Here is a 25061-nt window from a genome sequence, read left to right on the forward strand (position 1 = left end):
GGGACACCTTCCACTAGACCAGGTTGCTCAAGGCCCCGTCCAACCTCTCCTTGAACACTGCCAGGGATGGGGCAGCCACAACTTCTCTGTGCAACCTGTTCCAATGCCTCAGCACCCTCACAGGAAAGATTATTTTCCTAATATCTTGGGTTGATGTTTAAGTGTTTTTTTTCTTGTGTATCTAAACCTAAACTGGAGTTGCTAAAACAAAACAAAACCACACATAACAAATAAAGCACTTAAAAACACTGACCTAACTAAATATTTGTTTAAATCTAAACTAACTAAATATGATTTGTTTAAGGCCCATATTAGTTCAGAACAGTCCCTAAGCCAGCCCAAACAAGGCAGTACAGGGCAGTCAGACCTATGCGCGGCACCCTCAGCGCCCTCTGATATCAAGGCTGTAACAAGCAGGAATGGTCTGCGCCATTTGAGACAAACAGCTGCTCTCTGTTTGCACAGACAAAAGTGCAATTGTTTTTCCATGTGTTTGACTAGCTAAACAGAGCCTTGGCTTTAGTGCAACATGTTTCCCGAATCATTCGCTTATATCATGAAAGGAAGTCAGCTTGTGTCTTGAGCAGCAACAAGAAAAGACATGGAGGAGTGCAGGGAAGGGTCTGTAAAGCAGCAGCATCCCTGAAGCGCTCGGGACAGAGACCTGCAATAGCCACTATGCTGAAAACCCAACAGCATCTGAGGACCCCTCCAAAGGTTCAAGTGAAATGGATGTTGCAACTAAACCTAATAATAAAGAATGCTTCCCATCCTTGATTGAGAGCAAAAGCAGTTCAAAATGACAGCATTTTGCTGTACTGGCCTCTAATTTTATGTAATTTGTTGTAGACACTTATGATATCTTTTGAAGATTTCAGCCATTCTGCAGGTAAGCTTTTCAGATTAGTCTTCTCTTAGAGAGCCCGGACCACCTAAGGGTGACCTGCAATACCTATGATAGATTGAGCAAGGGTAAGATCCCAGCTGTTCTGGCAGGCACTAGATCTTGCCATTCAATGGGCTATAGACCACACTGGAATTTGGAATCTGTATCAAAGCACAAGCACTGCCCTGTTTTACAGTGCAGCTGAAACCAAGACTGCTTTCTCTCTTTCTGAATGGCTCCAGCTGTAGGACTCCAGAAACAATCAAGAAAGCACTTTCATAAATGCAGGATGTTCAGATATCTGGGTTATTCTGCCATAAACCACCACTTACTCAAAAAGAATTTTTAAACCTACTTTTCATTGAAATAATGTGACTAAATTTAAAAAATCCATTGATCACAATTACAAACCTGCAGCCAATTTTTTTTTTCTGAATTGTATTTGCTATTGATGAGAAGGAGCCAATGCACAGACACAAGTATAGCAGGTCACTTGCTGCCCAACAGCATTTTAGGTGATGGGCCTACAAACAAGTTCGAATCTAGCACCAACTACACTGCTGTGAATGCAGAAAAAAATGCTCTGAGGTATTATGAAGCTTTCTGTATTTGCATAAGGTTTCAGTTGTTGTAAAGAAAAAAAAAGTCATTTTATTGCCCAATAAAACTCTCTATTGAAAGAGTCTTCAGAAAAAATCACACAGAGTTGGTGGAAACTGTTGGATACTGTTCCGCAGGCAAAAATTCAGGTCTGGGATAAGCAAGTAAAACCTTGCTAAAGCGGTGTCTTCTAAGGTTGGGGGGGAGGGGAGGGAGGAAGGAATTCACTGTTAAAGGTGAAATTTATACTCAAAAAGCTAAACCCACTCCTTTTATATTTCACCTAGGAATTCCCACTGCCTTAATTCCTTTCTCTGTAGTGAATAACATGGATCCTGTTGTTCAAAAACAGGACTGAAACTCATAAAAAGAAATTTTCTGTTTTCTTTTATGTGTGCAGTTTGTAGTTTACATCCTGCTGGAGTGACGTTTGAGCACTGTGCTGCTCATCTGCGTGGGAGTGGATCTTTCCCCTTATACCACAGGGGGGTGAGTTTTCACACAGAGTTTTGATACCTCTATCATAGAACAGTCCCTGATAGTCACAAGCAAGCATATAGACTCCACTCCAGTATAAAGCTGGCTGATTTTTTTAGTTGATTTTGTGTCCATTGACTCAGAATAGCAGAAGCCCATCGTCCACCAAAGTAAGTGCCATCCCACGCCTCAAGTATGGTGGTGACTATGCACTCAGAGGCATCTGCACAAAGGTGGAGTTCACTTAACCATCCAAACTACTTCAACAGAAGTACTGTGGCCTCAGAAGAGATATCTTCAAAACAAACTAATCCTTAAACAACTCCGTTGGAAAAGAAGTAAGGCAAACTAAAGAAGCAAGCAGAAAAATAGAGATCCACCAAAAAAAGTAGGAACGTAGGATGAAATTCTGACATGTCTGAAGATGACAGGAGCTTTACCATGGCTTTAAAAGAACTAGAATGTCAGATGACCTTTGAAGGTTCCTTGCAATCATACTATTCTGTTCTATGATTTATTAGTGCAAAACAGAGTAAAACACAGGAGAATTTTGGTAAAGATGATCTGAGACTGGAATGGGTTCAAACTTAAACAGGGGAAGTTTAGGTTAGATATAAGGAAGAAGTTCTTTACAGTGAGGGTAATGAGGCACTGGAATGGGTTGCCCAAGGAAGTTGTGAATGCTCCATCCCTGGCAGTGTTCAAGGCCGGGTTGGACAGAGCTTTGGGTGGCATGGTTTAGTGTGAGGTATCCCTGCCCATGGCATGGGGGTTGGAACTAATGATCTTAAGGTCCTTTCCAACCCTAACTATTCTATAATTCTATGATTCTATGATTCTATGAATGTGGTAGCACTGGAAATAGAAATTCTCTACCTCCAGAACAGTTACAACCTGAGCAGGGATGGCAGGGTGGGATGTCACAAAAAAAAGTATCTGGATTTAATAAAACACTAATTTGTCATCAGGAGGGGGAGGAAAATGGCTCAGAAAAAGGACAGTTGTACAAACTGAAGTTTGAAATTCAGTGGAGCCTGTGCTGGTGCAACATTGCTGCATGGGAGTCAGTAGGTCCAGGCTGTAAATTTTGATCTATGTGTTGTTCTGAGACAGGAAAACCTAGACGATACACTGTGACCCACAGCCCCAAGAAACACAACGGAACTTTAGCAAACCTGCAGGGTTCTTTTTGCATTTGTACTGGTACCAAAATGGATCTATTTATCAAATGTTTTGATTATGTATGATAATACGTCAGATTTCTTGGCATTTTCCATGTGTTTAAACCCAAACTACTTTACAAGAATACCTATGCATTCTGGTAGGAAAATAGTCACTCTAGTTGCACGGAGGGTTTGTGACATGGTAAAGAAGAGAATCCAAATCCAAATTGTGTCTTCCATGTGGCAACAATGGGTAGGTTCGACCTGTAGGCCAGTGGTACAGTGTCTCTAAGACAGTCTCCTGACACTCAGAGAGGTCCAACCACGACAGGGCTTCCACTACAGAAAAGGAATAAAATAAACTGAGTAGCTGGTGCAGTGAATGGGCACAAGACAGACTGACGAGCAGTTCACCCAATGTTGCACTGGGATTCCCAAATGGCAAGGAGAAAGGGAGTCTGCTGAGAAAGCATTTAATGATTTCAATCAACCTAAAAACACTGCTAATGCAGAGGATGATCAAGGACATAAGGGCTCTGTTGTTGCACTTGTGGCATTCTGTAATGAAAGCAAAGCAGAAATTTGCCAAAACTTGTCTCCTTTTGGCAACCAGACAACATTCTGGCAATGACACACAATGCAGCATCCCAGATCACATTTTCCTTAAGAGAAGTCCCTAGTTTGGTGAGAGGGTTGAATTTATAGAACTCTCAGACAAGAGATGTGTGCAATGCAGTTTGCATTCCAGTATTCTGCATTCCAGTATCAGGCATCCCTGTACTCATAGAACTATGTTGCTATGATAATTTTGATGTCAATAGATCCAGTATAAATAGAGTAACAGGGTTTTAGAATAGGTCCAACCTATTGAAAAGTGGTAACAGGACTCACTTTAAAAATGTTGGGAACTACTCTTTGAGGTTAATTAAACACACTCACTGGAAATGGAAACTCTGGGACAGTTACAGAGGCATCACCACAGCTCACCAGCAAACTCCTTTAGCAAATGATTACCACAGACAAAAAAGAGAAAGCAGACACAGAGTAGGAACACCAAGGTACAGATTCATGCATCAATTGGGAAAGTACAGTGACTGCTAGACATGCTGTTAAACAGTTGTCAAGGACAACCAACCACTAATCCATGTTTCATGTTGATGGCAGAGTTGAGTATTTTCACATTCACAAATATTTGATCTCTTCCAACTTCTGTTGAATCACCATGCTACTAATGCAGCTGCCTTACTACATTTTTCTTTAGAGTTTTTTAGAAAGATTTCTACTAAAGATCAGATAAAAAAAAAAAAAAGCATCCAAACTGTTGACCATTATGTTCTTACTAAGCTCTTAACATGCCCTAATGTGACAGCCACTCCTCTTGAGTGTGACTTACAAGATGTTCAAGCTTAATGACTACCCTACTCAGCTCTCTCCCTCCAATCTCTGTGATGGATATTAGCACATTAAATCCGAGGTTCTGGTTACAGCTGCATCAAGTGAAAGACAGAGCTAAATCTTGTTTGAATTTTTATGGTTTCGCCAAACCAGTTTATTTTATGGTAAAATATCAAATCTGATTTCTTAAAATTAGATTTCTCTAAAGTCATCAGTGCTTGAATACAGTTTCCACATTTGTATGTAGCAGAATAGACCTTTATGTTACAGTTTATAATTAAATACTATCAGAAAATGAGGCACTCACTTATGGAGACATGTTTGAAATTTATATATACATTTATATTCTAGCCCTACAGTAGTGCTATTCATCGCACACACTGCTATGGGCGTTTAGCTCTGCTGCTTCTCTATTTATGGACAAGCTATGAAAGCAGTTTGTCAGCAACGTTATATGAGTGTTCACATTACCAAATACATTCATTCTGAATTCACCCTAATGTAATTATCAAATTCAGAAGTGAGCTGATAGCACAGCTAAAGGAAAATACCAACCTGCGTCAGTGTTTTCATGCTGTAATTGAAAACAGATGGCAACTCGTGTAATTTATGCTTTTCTACAACCAGTAACATGTTGGTATAAGATAAGAATTCTAAGACTGAATTGCATCTGCTTCAACAACACCATATGCTAGTGCACGGTATAAATATTTATCCAAACCTACTTCATCTTCTCATTTAAAGCTCAGTCACATGAGATAGTGAAAGTATCCTTTGGATACCTTCAATTAGCACTGAAGCAATTTCCCAGTGCTTGAAATGGTTAAAACCACAGCAGTATCTTCCCTTTCCTGAGCTTCATGATGAGAGTTAAAAGAAGGCATGTTCATTGTACCTTATTTATATAATATAAATCCCAGTCTTCAAGCTCCCACTAGGCTGCATTTAGGAGTTACAAAGAAGTCTGTCACGATGTCCAAGCTTCTCTATTTTTCCCACTATCCTGTAAAACACTGAAGATTGGTCGCAGCCATAAATGGGATATTTTTTCCCGGGGGAGCATGCATTTATTTATTTATTTATTTATTTATTTATTTATTTATTTAAGGGGGTTTAGACTGGTTTATCTTGCTTGTCAAACAGTTGAGTAATCAGCAGATTTGAGGTCAGACTGACAAGGATCATGGAAAGAGTTTTGTGTTTCTCTGCCTCATGGTGTACATTCAACTTCCCAAGAATCTCACAGTTCAAATTTCTTCCTACTGCAGGAATCTAAGGGACTGGCAATTCCTCTGACATCACATGGTTTTGGGTTGGTTTTCCCACCAACTTGGCATCTTACAATGTGTAGCTTTTAGTCCTTTCTGTTACAAAACTGTAATATTTTGTGATTGTGGCAGTATTCATACTCTTTGGACTGATCAGATAGTACCTATGTTCCTTTGATTGCAGGGAGACTGGGCTTGATGACCGCAACGAACCCAGCAGCAATCTGCTCTGTGAGACAGCAGCTACTCAATTACACTTGAGATTTGGCTCTTATTCTTCTAGTGAAATAAACGGTGAACCTGTACCTGAAATAATCCTTTGCAAATGCAGAAGGTGATGGCACAGGCAGAAAATTTGTGAGGCTGACCTCCTCCCTGCGCCAGCTTTTAAAGGTCAGAAGGAGAGCAGAACCACGCTGAAATCGTCCTAGCTGTATACTGTAATCCCTAAGCAAAGCTTGAAACGTAAGAGTGACCATACATGGTCTCCCCAAACACACTGTTAGTAATCGAAATGAAGAACTATAATAGGATAGGTTTGAGTAGTTGTTGGCAATTTGTATGATACAAGGACCTTGGATGTAAACAGCTATGAATACCGATTTGCTCAAAACCAGTTTAAGGAATCAGATATTCCTTGGCATTCCTCCAAGGTTAGAGCCGGGCACTGATTTTTCCAACCAAAGAGAAAAACAGATAATCAGCAAAATGAGTGATTAATTTGTCTCTCTCACAAGGCACACTAAGCTGGGCCTGCTTATTTTGTCATACTCTGTCGCAGAGGGGTCACGATAAATAAAACGTGATGCATAATTTAAGTCACTAGTTTGAAGTCAAGTTGTGTGACTGTTCGAAGAATACTCGCACCTTAAAAACAGAGATTAACTTACAGAAAAAAACACTGAAAAAAGGGAAAAAGTTTTCCTGACAACTGCCAATGTTTAACACTGGCATCCGCAGAGACCCAAATTTTGCAGCCAGTCAATACTTAATATTAAAGCAACCTGGGAAGTCTGAAACCCTGCTGTTCTTGTCTTCCATTGCTGACAACAGCAGACAGCAAAACAGAGCTGTAAGTAACTCAGAAGTACATATTGCAACAGTGACTCCTTTCATAGCCCCATGTCGCCTCCAGCTGCCACTTGTTCATGCGCTTACAGTAATCACGCTCTTCACAATGCTTCACAGGCAACTGCACTTCAACAAACCAGGGCTAAAAATACTTTAAGAAAACTAATTGACAAGATATTTATTAAATTATTTGCTCAGGTTTCTTAAGCTTTGCTTAAAACCTCAGACTGTCAATGGTAATTCTATTTACCAGCACCAGAAGAGGTATCAAGACTTAACGCCAAAAAAACGTAACACCCTCTTCGGTAGACCATGCTTGTAGGGGTTTTCTCAAAATGAAATTGTCTGAAAACTCCCCCAGAAGAGGATGTCAGGTATAAGGAGATGGCAAGTGCTGCCATGCAGAGGTGCACATGTGAGACAGAGACCCATGCACCCCAAAAGCCCAGCGCTGTGCCCACCACACAGCTGCTCTGTGTGGTCAGGGCTCATTGAGGTTTTTCCTCAGACTCCCAATTCACAGCACTTTGGAGCAGGGCAGGAGCCCAGCCAAGGTCAAACTGAAAGCAAGCCACCACAAAGTCTTTCAGGTAAGTTGAGCCTGTAATGTTTACTGCTTTAAATAATACACAGTAGAGTTTTAAACGCACAAATTGAGGTCCTACAATGAGACCATAGGCAGCAGTCCTCTCTTAACCATTTGTCCTGCATAATGCAAAGACAGGAATATAGTGCTCCAAGAGAGATAAATGCAAAATCACAAGCTTTACAAATAAAGACACTTCCAAAAACGATTACACTGGATCCATCTCCTTAAGGAGGAAAAACCCTGCTGCTATTGCCAAGAACTTTCCTACAAACTGCAATGCCAATTCTTGGCTCTTCCTCAAATTCTTGCTCTTTTCATCATAGCCAACTTTCCCTGTTAGCGCTTCTTTGGTGTAGTGCTCAGAGCAACACTGGCAGACAAAAGCCTTTTGCACCAGCCCACCAGAAGTTACCAGGCCCAATAGTCTATTTTCAAAGTGCCCCTCCTGCAGCTTCCACACAGGGAAAGGTTTATTTTCAAGGAGCCGTCATCTAAAGCTTGTCATACAATTCCTTTAAATTTGCCAGATTGAAGAATTCTGTAACCAGATGGATTAAGTGACATAGATTTTTAAAAATTTCAAATCCTGCACTATAATTTCCATACCTATTGCCATGGGAATACCTCAACAAAACCACTTACTTTCAAAGAAAACTGGCATTTCTTCACCAGGGGCTAAAGGTATTCAGCGTTTCTAAAAATAGGGCACCGACTTTGGTGTCTAAGCAGGGACTCACCTAATATATGGCAATAAAGTTTTATGTGTAACTCTGCTCTAAAAAGCAGTTTTATATAAAGATAGCACCTGTGCAAATTCAAGGCAATATATTCCAGTTTTACTGTCTAAAATACTGTTTGCTTCCCTCATGACAGGAGATTATTTTACATTCTTATATCTTGAATAGTTCAGGTGAACCTTTGTAACCCTATCGGAGTACATGAATGCATGGAGAGCATAAATGGAAGACATGAGGACATAATTTGGTATATAAAAACAGTTTTATAAGTGAAATATGAAAGAACAGCTTAACTAAAACATCCGAGTGTGTACATCAGAGGGTAGCCAGCAGGAAACCAGAAGTAAAAACAAACCAAAGCCCCACTATATTCAGATCTAAGATGCTACATGCAGAAATGAAATCTCTAAGATTACACATGTGACACCACAGTGCTATTTTTACAAGTTAGGTTTCAGAATAGACCTACTTCATTGCTTGCTCCTATATTCAGAGAGTAAAAGATGCTGCAAAGTATTAAACTCCCAAGTTCAGGATCTAGAACACACACATGAATAAATTCATAATTTTTAAATTTAAGTCTTTTAAATTTCCCTAGCAGTGTTCAAGGCAAGGTTGGACATGGCCTTGAGCAACATGGTCTAGTGGGAGGTGTCCCTCCCCATGGCAGGGGGGTTGGAACTAGATAATCTTAAGCTCCTTTCCAACCCTAACCTTTCAATGATTCCATAAAATTTTAGGCATGATTATTATTTGAAAATTATACTCTTCATATAAAAATTGTAACTGTTTATTTTATTTAGGTATTGTGTAAAACATATCACAAATTCCAGGCCCCTCAGGAATCAAGCTGTTTGCCAGGAGGACGTGTCAGGGTGCTGCACGCACTGACAGGCTCTGCAGCTGCCATTCCCCCTTCCCAAGGGTTTTGCCTGCCTGTACTCTAAAAAAAACCTAAATGTTTCAAAGACAGTAGGTTCTAGCAAATGTTATTTTAAAAAAGCCAGCAGCCGGAGAGGAGGAGTCCCTGCAGTGCATTTGCTAAGGAGGGTGCCATGGCAGGTCTGCCATCGTGCGACGGGCAGGATGCGCATCCCTGGAGCCGTGGCAGCACGTGTTGCTTCCAGCTTGGTGGGTGTGAATATATGAGCGGGAGGCAGCTGGGATGAGTGTGCTGGGAAGTGAGATGAATTAGAAGGCAGGACCAAGGTTCATAGCAAACTGGGCTGCCTGTGGAATATGCCTGAAACTTCCATCTGTGTTGTCACCATACAATAAAACATGACATACACTGATAATTCAGTCTTTGTGTCTGGCCCAGCCTGGACACTGGAGTAGGTATAGCAGCTAGTCTCCCTTTCTCACTTTTATAGGTACTTGGGATAATGCTTTGCTTTTATTTTTCCTACTGTGCAAGACAGGGATTAATTCACAGATATATGCACGATGTGACCCAAACCCACAGGTAAGTCAATGGGCTCTGCATTAACCGGAGCCTTCACATGGAATTTGTATTTATTTTTCTTAAATCATATATGAAATTATTATAACTCTTTATGAAATACTAAAATACCATACATTCTTCTTTTAAAAATGTCTTGAATCTTAACTGCTTTACAGTGAACAATGGGTTATGCTAGCTTCACTTTCAATAGGTATGTCTGACTTTGCCTCTTCCCATACAGGCAAAGCCCAGAAGCTTTCCATCAATCACCTAAACTGCAAAGTAAAGAGGGAAACTAAAGTTGTGCAGAGTTGGAAAAAGGTGAAAAAAACCCAAAAAAACTAAAACCCAAACCCCACCAATTAAACCAACACCACCATTAAAACCAGCCAGCAAACCAGAAAAGAAACCAAAACCCAAAAAAGGGAAAAGATCAGGAAAGCAACTTGGAAAGGATAAACGAGTTTCATATGGAAAAGGGATTTGAAGAATCTCAGGGACAGAAGAAAAGAAACACAAGGGGTGTGGAAGGCAGCAGAACTCACTGGGCACAAATGCATAAAACTGAGACAAAGGTAGTCAACCCTGGAAATAAAGGCACCTCTCCCTCCCAAAGTACAGGCAGCCCAAGGCCTTCACTGAACAGCACAAACACCCCAGGTAAACCATCCTGTTTTGAGCACCCACCTTCATGCCAGCCGCAGCTGCCGGCCCGCTGGGGTCCACAGCCTGGATGTGGCAGGGCTTGCTGCCCCGCACCACAAAGCCCCAGCCCACCGCGTCGCCTACGATCTGGAAAGAGAAAAAAAGGATGTGATCACCTTCAAGCAGCTCCACGAAATTCAAGGGGGTAACATCTAAATGGTTCAAGACATAATTTCAACATCTACATACTTCCAACACATAGTAAAGGTCATTGTGTACAGGCTGCTATATCACTCATGGGAAAGGCTCTATCCAAATGATTCCTGCTGCTTTTAGTTAACTTTTTTGTTTGTTTTATTTAACTAGGAGGCTGTAAAACGCAATGCTTCCAATGACTGGGTTCAAAAATGTCTTTACTGAAAGATTTTCTCTTAAAGTGAATATGAATCAGAATTTATGTTGCATCACAGTCTACAAATGCCTAGGTAGAAGACTTCAGTTTGGGCATGTAATCCACTCCTCCACTCCTGCAGAGCAAGTATTACCAGGAGCACAAAGTCTAGATGAGTTTGTATAATACAAATCTTATTGGCTTTGTGTAGTTTATACTCCATTTAAATCAGCAGTACTACATTGGCATAAAGACAGGATAAACAACTGCAGAATCAGACCTGAAATGTGTGGAAGTACTGATAACGGAGTTTGGGATTTTAAAGTACAAACCTCAGCAAATGCAAATAAGCTGTAATTAACTCATCAGAAAATGTCTGTTTGCATTACCTTATGCATACAACATGCAGAAAATGCAGAAAAATACTGGAGACATACCGTAAAAGTTTTTCTGACATATGGGGCTCCAGGCATCAAGAGCTCATCAGCAGTCACAGGTCTCTTTAATACTGTGGAGGTACATAAATGAATATTCAGTAGAAGTATTCTTCTGGAAATTCTCCTAATAAATCAGATATAATTTTGGGATACAACATCTTTTTGGTCCCACTTCCCATACGCTCTTTCAGTTCTTGCAGATTTGCTTGAAAGTAGTAAAAGAGCCAAGGAAAAGACTGCAGATGAGATCTGAGATGAGATCTTTGGAAAATCAGGGCATTTAGCCAACAGACTTTGTTGTCTGCAATCAAGAGCCACAAAACACTACCACAAATATCAAAAGTGGCTGTTCCTGAGTCCAGTGTTGAAAAAAGAGACTGATCTTCCTGGCATGGAGCAGCTTTTCTTCCCAACTTGCTCTGTGCATTTTGGGTGATCTCTGCTATTTCATCTGAGTCAGGTTTGAATCACGGAATTAAGTAACAAAGAAAATCTGGTTAGGTCAGGAATTATCCCAAGAGAGTTCTGCAGCTGTAGGCACAGACATCTAACTCCATCTGGGATTTTACATGAAAGGAAATACCAGTGAGTTTCTGCAGGTGATTTCACATTGCCTTGCTGTGTAATGAGGTAATTTTACTCTGAACAAGTAAATTTAAAGTTCTGCCAAATCAAATCAATACCATTCTGTGTACCATTTTTTATCTGTCTATAAATGCTTCACAAGACAGAAGACAATGTAAAGATATATGTTGTTCACCCTATTTGCCCACTTCACCTTTAAAATTAAGGCTGCTTTTCTTCTAGTGATAAATAACTGTGATGGTATCTGCATTTTCAGTCACAGGTGGAACATAAAATTTCCCACAGATGGTATTTGAAGACATTCCTGAGTTTCTTAATGACATTCATGGGAGCAGGCAGAATTCTAGCATACAAACCAGTATATAATTTTTTTACTTTCCCATGGATTTTGACAAATTGTCATTTAGCCAGAGTTATGCTTTGCAGAGCATGCCTGATCAATGTGAAAAACCTGCATGATTATGCTTATTCTACAAGTCAGAATCAGGTAAATCATCCAGGCAGGACTCCCTTGCATGCCTCCCTTCATTACACACCCAAAAGGTTTTTTCGTTTGATGATTGTTTTTCTACATGACTGGTCAAGTCATGACCTGGGTGGTTTTAAGTGTTTGCCTGCAAGAGAACTCATCTGGCAATAAATATACCTCTGCCTTGTGTTTATTAGCGCTCAGCTCAGCAGCATGTTCTGGGTCTGGAGAGCAGGAAACTATCTGTGAAAAAAATCACTTTATAGTCCAGCAAAGGATTAAGAATTCCTCCCTAATATTTACATCTGACAGCCTTATGTTAACCTAAGCAAGATGACGTGTGGATCTGTACTTGTGCTATGGGAGAAATTACCTTACACTGCCAGTAATTGTATAACTCTTAAAAAGAAGTCTGTTTATAAGTCCATTGCTGTCTTCTTTCAAATATGAGTCTGTTAAAGCTATTTAGTGCTTGAAAACTAGTCCTATAGGAGAATTTATTAAAAAAAATAAAGAATTTATGCAAGGGCAACATCAGCCTCTCCTTTTTCTTCCAGTGTTGTGTAATCAGCTGCATTAAAATAAACTTGTTCTCACCACCCATGGGTTGACACTTCGTATATAATCAGAACCATAAATGAACAGAATAGTCAGCATACTTCAGATAACAAACAATTTATGGACAGCACATGAATGCTGCTTTATCTGTCCCAGAAAAGTTTCCAGGATGCAATTAATGATGAACTGAGCCCAAAGAGCTCCCCATACAACAGTCTTTTCCAGGAAGTATACCTGGGAGATATTCTGCCAAAACATGATACTGTGGCACTCTTCATGTAGGGGCAAATCCATTGCACCTAGGTGGTGCACATCAACACATCAGAAGGTGGTGCTGAACACTGAACAGCAGCATACTCCAAGGATGCAATGCCCATCAGTACTGAGAGTGTTCCCCTAAGCTGGACAGAAGGTCTGGTGCAGGGGCTTCTGGTCGCTGCACATGCAACCCTACTGAGTCCTTTAAATTATTTTAACTTAGAACCTCATAGTGAATTCCCTGCAGAGCCTAAGGAGAGGGAAGGATATGTTCTAAAAGGAGAGAGACAGAAAACATTGCTGTAACTATGCCTGTCTTTCTGATGGTCACTCTGCACAGAAGGAATGAAATGCACTTTAGCTCACTCATCTCCGGAGCAAATTGTAAATGTTTTGAACAAGATTCATACAGTGCTTGTGGCACTCTCTAGTAATCACTTCAAATGCCAGCATCCCTTTGAAAATAGAACTTGCACGTATCCACTGAAGCCTCCCCATGTTGCAGAACACTCCCCACACCATCAGCAGAGACCTGGTAAATTTGAAATAATAAGGAGCACAAAGGGCACCAGGGACTCTCTTTTGAAATTCAGGGCTGTTTCTTAGGGAAACAGAGAGGCTGAAACAATATCTATCCTGGTCCGTTTTCCCCTTCCCAGATGTACAATATGAAACAATTTCGAGTGAACTGTGGAAGAATGGGTGTGTTTAACCTTCCGGTGTGGGATAGGAAATCCTTTCAAAAGGAAAATAAGCTTCGACACTACTTTTACCTTCCTAAACAGACTGGTATAAGACCTAAACAAATGAAAATGTTGAAATGGTCCCTGACAGGCTGAAACAATGTTGCCTCTTTCTTTAGAGGCTGCTGTTTTCTGAGTTGTGTTATTTCATAGCAACTCAAGTGGCCACTGGATAGTTAAACTCTCCTCTGACTTGCATCGAAGGAATGTCTCTAGGAGGAGATCTGAATCAGTTCAGAGCTTGGCAATAAAAAGGCAAATCTGGGCCTCTGACTGCATGTCCTCCTAAGAGATAAACTGCAGCTCAAGTCACGGTTATGGGCCTGATGTAGAGATTATTGGAGGAAGACGTCTGGCTTGTGTTCAGCCGGACTTGAGGCCAGCAGATAATAGTGCCCTCCGGCCTACAAAACCCGTGGCACTGTGAATTTTTAATGTATCCTTCAAAAAGATAAACTTAGACATGATGCTAGCATTCTTCACATCATTTTCTCCTCAAACAGATGCCTGTGCCCTGGCTCCTGTGCACTGTAAGCAATGCTGGTGCTCACCAGATTTGGGGTTGCAGAGCACAGGGGGACTGCTGCTGAGTGTTGGGCTACTGCTGAAGTACCCACTGCTGCCACAGCTACTCATGCTGCTCCTCCGTACTGCTGACACAATCTTTATCTCCTTGGTGGGACTCACTGCAAGCAGAGAGAAAATGCAGAGAGAAAGGGAACCCATATCAATAATTACACTCATTTCCCTGGTTTCTTTAAAACAACAGCAATAAGCCATGCTTTCAGTGACAACACCAGGAAGGGGTTAGTGTGTTCTACATAGTTGGAAAAGTCACTGCATGAGCATACTGTAGCAAACATGATGGCTGAACTGCTCCCATTGCAGTGTCTTCCAGGAGGCATCTCACTACAAGGAAATAAGTTTTTACATCTTTCTTTTTACTTTGCATTTATTCTCTTAGTTTTTGCTAGATGTTGTACAGCAAATGCTGCAGGACCCCTTCCCCTCACTTTTACTCTTCTTGAAAACTCCACATAGAAAGTGTGACATATTACTTTGGGCTTGGGGGATTTTAACCAGTTCTGTTTGTTCATGGACACCGTATTTTGACCAGCATCTGAAATGCTATTGATACACATACAAAACCACCCCAGGGAGCTAAACACTGAAACCCCTTGTCCAAAAAGGATTTTTTAACATCCCATGGAGTCACACTACAGACAGTAGTATAGTTGGTGAGTCACCTGAGAGAAAACTGGTGTGTTTTCTGTTGTCATGGTTCTGCTTGCGCAGGCAAAACGGGCTGTCATGGCTTTCTGGCATCAAGCGAGATTTCTCAGTGAGGAGCTCCATTAATCGCCGCCGGCGGCGGAAATTCATTCTGCACTGGTAGAGCAAGTTGCTGTCCATAAAATGGTGCTTGTTGGACACTAGGAAAAAAATGGGTAGAAAGTCTGTACATGGTAGAACTGAAAACAGAGCATGCCTATCTACAATGTGTGCACTGCATGCCCCACTGTAAGGAAGCAATACTCAAGAGCTCTCCTCTTCCCCTCCGTAGACTCAGAAGGGGGAAGGTGGTTAGCTTCACCCAGGTACCTTCAATATGCAAGCTTTTATAGTGTTGATAACAAAGTAGGAACTATAGTGGCCATTGCTGAGAGAAATGTTTTACACTACTTTGATTAATGACAAGCACTTCTTATTGTCAAGTGGAATGAAGTACGATATCTTTCCGTGACAGGTTGCACAATGGTCCATCTCCACACGTGCCTCTTCTGTATGCCATTTGCTGCTGCTGGTCCCTACAGACCAGACCTACCTCCTTACATCGAGCTTTATGTAAACTGATCAGTCTAGGGCAGCCCCTGGGAGCTCTGACTGGCCACCTTGTTCAAAGCTATAGGGCAGCAAAGAATCAAGACCTGTGTATTTCCTCTGTCTTGTTCACCGCAGACACTGTGTCCCAGACACTTCCTGCAGGCCACTTCCCCCCTTCGCACGGATACACAAGGTTTGGGAACAGGCACCTAGCCAAAAATCATTTCTTACATAATGAAAAGTCTTAATTACAACCTGTTTTGGCACTGAGAGCAAATCCCAGGTTGCTGGTGTCAGGCCAAGAGCACAGAGCCTACCCACAACGGCAGCATCACCATAATGTCCGTGTGCTCGCTGCCTCTGATGCTGCATCTCAACAGTGATGAAAAATGAAGCAGTTGGACGGAACTGTGCCAGGTCCCAGAAGTGCTCTGACTCCTTCAGGGCTTGATCACAAGAAAGCCCTCTGCAATACTCCCTTCATTAGTACTGCAGCATCTTAAATAGTTCCAGCTGCGTTTTATCCCTCTTCACCTAGCTCCTGTGATTATGTCCCACAGAAATGATTTCCCACAGTTGACCTTTTTCCATGAAGGATCTAGATGCTGGATTTACCTAGTTTATAGATCTCATTTCTTTCAATATCGAATCATAAGAACTGGTGGATTATACATATTTATGTGTAAAGTGTAAACAGCAAGATAGATCTGCACTCAGAGGTCAGTCAAGTCTTTGAGTACATGATTCAGTCATTTGGCTTCAGCCTCCTGCTGCAGACACTAAACCTTTGCCTTGATCTTTGCTCTGCCCAATATGTGGGGCCCAAAAGCAGCAGAGCACAACGTGCTACACCAGATCCAAAGCCTGGAACCCTGCTTGCATGCTTTCCCTTCATCCTCATCCCCAACACACTCTTCCTTGCTCTCATCCCTTCTTAACACCTCAGATGGGTCTCCACCAGCCCCACAGAAGCACAGCACAGACATGATAGACTTGCAAAAAAAGTTGTATTTAGACATAAACCACCAGGACGTAATTTAATGCTTGCGAGCTGAAGGAATAACCTCAAAGAGGAAAAAGCCCAGTCACCTTCTCCAGCACATTCGTGACAGGGATGTCAAGTCATGCAGACAATAAATAAGACACCAGTCCTAGACGTGACCCTCAGGGCACAGCCCTCCATGCAGATACAGAAACTGCCATATGGGGTCAGACAATAAGTCCTTCTTACAAAGAAGCATGTCTCTTGTCCGGGCCACTGTCAGAGAGAGGACACTGTCTGCACAAATGGACTTTGGCCTTTGGGACATGAGGAATAATCAGGATAGAAAAGCTGTCTGAACTGCATGTGCTTGTGCCCAAGCTGCCATGCAGACCGTCTGCGCAGAGTCCTGCAGCGTGGTGTAGGCTGGAAGACATTGCTTAGAATTTTGAAAAAAGGCTGAGTTTTGAAACTCTACCTTTTTTACGAATAAAGCAGAAAGGTCACACTAGTCAGCCAAACTGTGAAGTTTCATGTACCATCTACACAAAAGAACCCTGTTACCTAGCTTGCCCAGTTCTGTTGAAGAACTTCGGAAGAGCCAGTGCCATTTGGCTTTTCTCTGCTTCATTTTGGTGCTGAATCTGTTGTTACCTCAAAACAGGCACATGCATCCTCCTTGAGCAAAATGGCTTTGCTAAGACAAATATATCATTGCAAGCAATTTTTACTGTGTTCTATTAATTATTGCAGGCACACGCTGCTGCTGTGCTCCTCATTTTGGACAAATATAGTATGCAATACTATTAAACAGCACTTACTAATAATCACTATTTTTGAAGAACGGAAATAGAGGAGGAGAGATTTGGAGATTTGCCTACATCCACAAAAGGATTTGCTGTCAGAGGCAGAGTTAGTATGTAGGTGTTCACAGCTACCAGTCTCATTCTGAGATCATTGACACAGTAAGTAAAAGCAGCAATATCTAGCAATGTCCTACCACACTATTAGAATAACCTGATGTAAATACAAAAAAACAAAACAAAACAAAACAAAACAAAACAAAAAAAAAATCTACCACACACACACAAAAAAAAAAATCTCCTTTTTATGACATCTCAAAATGTTCCCTGAGACTTAAAAAGACAAATTCTACTTGTTCAGCATGCTACTGGGATTCGTAATCTTCAAGGAAATAGGGCCCCATAAATATTCCCTTGGAAGTAGAATTACTGTTGCCAAAAGTTTGCAATATAAGAAATGGTTTCTGATTCAAGTTAAATATTATGGCACTAATGTTTTCCATTAAAACTATTCTGTTCTGTTTGTGTCATTAACTGAAGTGCTCTGACGGTCTTCAGAAATGATGGTAATCAGAGATCAACACACACTCGTGTTGCAGACATCGTAAAGCTCTCTGAAATCCTGGAATAACTGCTGACCACGAAACTTTTTTATGCCAAGGTACTGAACATATTTTAGAATAACAATACTTGTTTTGACTGAAATACTGTAGTATTTATATACTTACGATAGCAAAGCTTAGGTCTTACACTGGAGTAATTCATCCCCGCTGTAACTATTTTAGTCCACAGAGTGAATTTTTATATGATAAATGAATACAAGTGGAAAAGGTAAGATCAATGACTGTATGTTGTAGAATATTTGTATATAATTTACAAAACAAAGGGTTTGTAGCCAGAATGCCTATAACAAGTAGCATAAGTACAGAACCTGGACTGCTCACTGATTTTCATAGTTTAATCTCTAATTTCTATGGATAGTTCACATTTCATTTGAGAGTGTTAGAATAACAGCCTGCATCCTCAGTTTGAGCAAATTACATATTTGTAGCACCCTGTAATTGTTTTCATATTTAAGAAGAACGTAAAAAAAATAAACAGGCAGTTAGCTCAGACTGCCTCCTGGTACATACATCATACAATCAAATAAAATATCTCGCCAAAATTATTGGTGTGCCCCATGGCACCTATTCATGATTTAGGATGAAATGTCCATTCTGTGACTCGGACTACGGATGAGTATATCTGGATGTGTCTCTGCCCATGGCAGGTGGAGTGAAACTAGATGATCTTTAAGGTCCCCTCCAACCCAAATCATTCTATGACTCTATGATCTGGAACAGTGTGGAAAAAAGGATTTCCAAATTATGGATCAGAAGGCAGAGGTTGAGGAGGGGGAGGCAGACACCAGTGCATGCTGCCGCTGAAGCAGCTGCAGTGCAGTGGCTGTCTTTCACCATTAAGGAGGAGAAGCTACACATGCCCTTGTCTTTGATAAATCACAACTAAATGAATGCCAACTCAGAGCATGCACAGAACGTTGGTTTTGTTGCATTTAGTACATGCTGGGTGAGAGGTACTAGTGCAGGCATGGGTGCTCAGCTCACCTGCTTTAAGAGTCCATGTTTTGCTGCAATCAGCAGAGAAAAGTGGGAGTGAAAAACTTTTCCAAGCTGATTGCGGAATGCTGAGAGGACTGCACAGACTTGCTCAGGAGGGATTTCTTTAAAGGTAATTTAGAGGTTGCTTCTTCAAACTAATGAGAAGTGTTGACTCAGGCAGCAGCAGATAAACTTGTGGCAGCTGACAAGTCTTTTGCTCCAGTTATCTGTCCTTCTTGTAGAAGCTGCTGCTGCCAGACAGGGATTGACTTTACTCCTGAATTAGTTCACTGCCCTTCAAAACGCAGCATAGAAAAGCAAACTGGCACCTATTTGTTTGTCTTAAAAAGTCAGGCTATGGCTGGCAAGTATCAGGACCTGTATTTGTACATGACGAGGGTGATGTAAAGAGGCAAGGTGGGGTGACTTCATGAGTTGCTCGTTCAAATTTAATTCACCAGTGCTCATGTGTCAACATGTCCATGTTATGATACGCACCTTATGAAACAGAAATAAATGTACTAAAGGCAGTAAAGTAAAAATATGGTGACTGACAACCTCCAAAATCATAAAAGTGCACAAGAGCATTTATGATCCTGAGGGAAAGGCACCAGCATGCATTCACAGTCACTGACGCCAAACTTTGGAGGTATGGTCCACTGGCTGGATCTCCCACATACACAGGCCACAAAATTTCTCCCAGAAGCAGACTTTTAAAATGATCTTTTAATCTTACAAATATATAGTTTACTTGTACTTTAAAGCAGCCTATAATGACCACTTCACTCTTTCCTTTATAAGCTGTTTAAGGCTTCAGTTACTTTCCCTGACAGGCAATGAAGCTTCAGCTCAAGGCTGAATTTGTTTAACTTTAGTTGCTAATCCCTGGACTTTGTCACACTTTCATCACAAAGTTACATAAGATGTGGTCAAAAATCTTTGTAAAGAAGTCTGTGAAATGATGAAGCCAACTCTCCAACATCTTTGATAATCTGAATAAATAACACCCCTTAAATTATGATTCTTTTTTTAAAAACTCGAGTCCTCTTCAGAATTTCTTTATCCTTCCTAAAATCCAGTTATCAGAACTCCACACTCACTTACACCTCACTCCCCTTCTCTTACTTGCTGTTCTCCTTTTCATATATCTCAGCCTCATAGTAACAAGTTGCTACAACTATACTGCACAGAAACCATAAAATGGGAACAATTTGTGCCCTGTACTTCCTGGACAGCATTGCTTCACATCAGTGAGCAAAGCCTGTATGCTCATTTCCTAGATGTATTGCCTTCTAGCTATACCAAAGCACACCTCTTTTGGGGTATATAATTAATAGAGTTCAATTATTTGTTTACAGTCTAATCTATCCCTAGAGTTTACAAACTTCACTGGCAAGGATTTTAGCTTGTCACTCCCCATTTACATTACTGTTAAAAAGAGAAAAATCGGAATACTTATTTTGGCATTTCTCCGATTGGGAGCACATAATGTTGCAGCTTTGGTACTTCTTATCCCTGGCTGCTTCACAGTTTCTGTCCAGACACACAAAATATAAATTTCAATGTCCATGCAAATCTTTCAGCTCCAGATTCTGACAGAAAATTCTGGGCTCTGCATGGGGCGCAAACAGCCTTGTCTTTCCTTCTTTTGCAAGGAGGCTGATGCACAGCAGAGATAAAAATATTAGCTTTACATTGATTTCATAGAACTGAGGAGGCTTTAGAAAGTACAAAGGCCTATTTTAATAAATGGTGTGAGTCATGCCTTAAAAATCAGGCCACTTTTAATAACTGGCTTTTCCCCAAGATTCCTCCCACCACTTCAATTCCCTGTGATTTTTAGCACTGATAATCTGTGTACATCTCCACCGCGGTGATTAATGCTTTCTACCAGCTGAAAGCTGCAGTTCCCAGTAGTCCACATGCAGCTATGCATTCCAGCTGCGCTGCACATCCCCAGAAATACAGTGCTGTCACCAAGCAAGCCCGTGGCTGGAGCTGGGGGACAGCTGCCCCGTGTTGAGGGAGCAGTGGGAAAGAGATCAAAGTTCCCCAAGGAGCCAGATGAGCAGTTCTCCTCAAGAGAGCAGAGGACATGTTGAAGTGTGCGCCTGTTTGTTTGTGTGAGCGTGTGCTTGTGCTGAGGTTAAGAGGAAGAGGTTATAAAAGCACTAGCAGAGTTTATGGAGGTTTCAGTGCGGATATGTCATGCCTTCCCCCACCTAAAGATAAAAGCAGACAGAAGACTTTCTAGCTGTGCACAATGCATTTCCAAGCCTTTTGCTGCACGAGGCAGTGGCCCCAGTCTATTCACAAGTACACTTTATCTTTTTACTGAGGTAGTTCCCTCTATTAAAATGATGTTAAACCCAGTTCAAAGTTGCAGAAGATCATTCTGGACCTTCATTATTACTCGCTGCAACAGTCTGTGCGTTCACATTGCAAGTCACAGGTGACCATACTGGTTTTGACCTCTGGAATGGCAGAAGATTGCCCCGAAAGAGTTGATGTTGTACCAAAACCAAATGCAGGAGAGATGGGGGGCTGCTGGTTTATGTGGCGAATAGCACAGCCCGAGCTGCTCCCACCAGCTTCCAAAGCATGACAAGGGAAGGGTCTGGCTCCAGCCCCATGTCCTTTTGCTTCCTTACTCCTCTCTCCTAAGGAAGGGTCTGGCTCCAGCCCCACGTCCTTTTGCTTCCTTACTCCTCTCTCCTAAGGAAGGGTCTGGCTCCAGCCCCATGTCCTTTTGCTTCCTTACTCCTCTCTCCTAAGGAAGGGTCTGGCTCCAGCCCCATGTCCTTTTGCTTCCTCACTCCTCTCTCCTAACCAGAACCAGCGTTTAAAAGGCAAGGAAACAAATAAACGCTGTAAAATAATGGTTCCTAAAAAATGCCTCCCTCTGTGGACAGCACACAGCTTGCTGAGCCTGGCTTCTCTGTGCCTCAGGCCTTCTGCCAGTGCGGTGTCGGTCCCTGGCCACAGAAGCAGTGGAAGTGTGTGTCCACTTTGGCTTTCACAGAGTGAGGGTATGCCCTTGAGCTTGGATAACACTGACCAGCTGCTGAGACCCACAGATGTGCTGGCCTTGGGGCTGGTCTTCGCCCTGGCTCCATGCTGCCCACCTCTGCCACTCCTGCCCTGACCCTTCTACTCCTGCCTTGCACCAATGCACGTGCAGCTGGAGGAGAATAACCGACACGTTATTCTGCACTGGACAATGCTTTTCCCATGCCTCTCAAAGCCTTCCTGTTTTTCTAAAGCTAATCTGGCACTGCAAATGCATTTTAATAATGGCACCTATTCAGATTAGTTTCCTTTTACACATTGATGAATTCCACCTGCTTGGAGCTCCCTCAAATCAAGGAAGAGAGGCTACAGATGTTCAGCCAGCACAGGGCCTTAGGTCTTGGAATTCCCTGCACCATATGATCACAACACTTGCATTTCCACCTTTTATGCATGTATATATGCTATGAAGACCGTAGATAAGCCCACCTGTGAATGTACTCAACCAGCATGTTAAACTTTTGGCAGTGCAGCTGTACTACACAGTATTTTTTTTCTCATCTGGATTACAAGGAATTCACTTTGAATGGACAATGGATCTAAGCCTGAACTGCTCTGGTTTCCACTGACCCTCTGATATAACACTGTAAGGCAGCTCCTGGCCCTGAAATACAAAATACAGAGAGCTGTTCCACCTCATCCTAGCTAAGGGTGAAGCTAGTGTGTCCAGAAGTAAGTAGGTCCTTACTACCTAAGTAAGTAGGTAGGCCCAGAAAAAAAGCTGTGATATACTTAAAGAACCATGTCTTCTGAGCTGTTCTAATGAACTGTGCTATATTCATGTAGTGCAAAAAAGTCTAGACAACTTTTACACAGCCTTTAAAGCATCAGGATTACGATAGACATCTGTCAAAAGTTCTTTGGTAACTGAAATAGAGAGTATCGTGCTCATAGTAAAGTGTTATGTTCTGCTCAGGGCATTAACATTTCATTTCAGCTGCCTTAAAGTAGGTATGCAGATAAGTAAGTGTTTCTATACACATTCTGTCTTTCCAGTAGGTTTGTCATCTATTTGCCGTCTATTTTCAAATACACACAACTTTCTCTAGCATGAAAAGCCAGTGTGGAATCACATGCATTTCAGGAGTCTTTTCCATTTGTATATGAGGATTTATTGTGTTTAATTTAGCAAGTTTACAGAACATAGCCAACTGCTTTTCTTTGCTTCCAAATAAAGTGTGGAAAGTACAGTCTGCAGCAAGGGAAGCAGAAGATGAAAAGGCCCATCTGGGTATCTTTTTTTTTATTGCAGCTGTTAAAAACTGAAACCCATTCTCTGTCAGAAAAATAGAATTCGGTAGTTAATATGGAAATAAGACTTCATATGTGATTTGCATAATACATAGAGTGTGTGGCTCTTTCAAAGAACAAGCCCATTCCTGCTTTAGATAAAGACAACTGCAAGAAGAGCAGCATAAGAAGCCAATACAATAGGAAGCTTGAAGATTACACAATTACATACAAAGTTCTTCTTCTCTCACTTTCCTACCAGGCCAAAATCATGAAAAATATGCAATGTAGTCTCCAGATTTAGCATAAGCAGTTGAATTACTGTGGGGGAGGAACTGCTGGGGAAAAACTGCCACACAAACAAACAACTGAATGCCTCTGCAAGGCATCGGTTCAGGGGGAACTGGGCTTAGAATAAAAACAAAGCTGTGTCGCAGGACTTCAAAGACTAACTGAAGGCTTGTGTTTTTCCAAGATAAATCAAGGCACCATCTGTAAATATGTGATGTTTTATAATTTTTAGCATAGAGTATACACAATGAAAGCTTGGATATACCCAACAGCTGATGTGATCCAGGTGCTGGATCAAGTAGAAAAATAACACAAAAAAATCTATGTGTTAATTTTGGAGGAGAAAACCTATAAGCATTTCAGTCAAGGATTTATGGGATGGTTCAACAGCACTTATAAATTGCTACCTGCAGTTGGTACTTCCAAGAAAAGGGATTTCCAAAGAGAAATCTCAAATTAAGCCAGAAGCATCTATTTCACATATATGGCAAGTTTTCACTTACCAAGTAAGTTACAAATGTCACTTACAAATGTCAGCTAATCATAAGCAACTGGACATCTAAGGTAAATGTAACAACACATACTTCACAATTTATGGACATTTTAGATAAGAGAGGGAAAGCTTTTCGACAAAAGCAAAAGAAGTAATACTTTGCTAGATATTTAACCTACTTCCACAATTACAACAAACTTTCAACTGCACCATGTATCTTGATGCTTAAAGCTAAATGCGCTGATCAGCTTGTTAAAAGAAATTTGGCTGTATAAAGGTACAGGGTTCTTGCAAAGAACAGGGAAAATTAAATATATGTTTTAAGACTTTTCTGCAGAGACAGGGAGAGAGCGTAAGTCAATATTTACTGTTCTCACTAAGTCACTACAAATGTTTGTTTTCTTCTCTGAAAGTAATTTGCACAGTGGAGTTTTGCTGACAGAAGATGAACTCTTGAGAGGCGGTAAGCACCTTTTGCAGAACATGTGCCTGCCTTGAACATACCATGTCTCGCCAGGTGCAATTAACTCAATAAAACTTTTTAAAGATGAAAGGTAGTCAAAGCAAAAGACATTTATATCATGCCTAGGACATCTTACCTCATTTACTACCATTATAAAATCCTAGCACTGATAAAATGCTTCAAGGAAGATACCTGCTAGCAAGTCACTGCCAAAAGAGATTTTTCCATTCCTTGCTCATTCAGAAAAGCAAGGTCTATGGCCTTTCCAGACCCCATTACACATACGTTCCTCTGCTGGTCTGCAGCTGGAGATCTGCATCCCACCCTACTGGAGCAGAATGGACAGCCATGCAAACCGCTGGATGCCAAACTGTGCTGTGGCCACTGCCTGGGGAACGTGCAAGAGGGATGTCAGAGAGGAAATAGCACCAAGCATACACACTACAAGCTAACCAGCAGTTTGGGAAATGGAAACAGTAAAAGAAAGATCGTATGGTTTGGGATGAGAAGGTGAGCACTGCTGCTCAGACCTTCATTCCTCGCAGGCTTGACCAGGAGAGCAGCACACGATGTACTGTCTGTGGCGCAG

At 41.4% G+C, this 25061-nt stretch overlaps 1 protein-coding gene across 4 annotated transcripts in view; it reads right to left on the reverse strand.

Moving 5' to 3' along the window:
• The window catches only part of DEPTOR (DEP domain containing MTOR interacting protein), a 75243-nt gene that overhangs the window by 13659 nt on the left and 36523 nt on the right, over nucleotides 1-25061 (reverse strand). For all 4 annotated transcript variants that reach the window (XM_030490313.1, XM_030490225.2, XM_030490396.1 and 1 more), the window contains 4 exons: nucleotides 14964-15149; nucleotides 14268-14402; nucleotides 11104-11174; nucleotides 10318-10422 (listed from right to left, as the gene is read on the reverse strand). In XM_030490313.1, the coding sequence (XP_030346173.1) occupies nucleotides 10318-10422; nucleotides 11104-11174; nucleotides 14268-14402; nucleotides 14964-15149 (497 nt within the window). The remainder of the gene's footprint in view (nucleotides 1-10317; nucleotides 10423-11103; nucleotides 11175-14267; nucleotides 14403-14963; nucleotides 15150-25061) is intronic.

The sequence above is a fragment of the Strigops habroptila genome, chromosome 1 (assembly GCF_004027225.2).
Source record: "Strigops habroptila isolate Jane chromosome 1, bStrHab1.2.pri, whole genome shotgun sequence".
NCBI lineage: Eukaryota > Metazoa > Chordata > Aves > Psittaciformes > Psittacidae > Strigops > Strigops habroptila.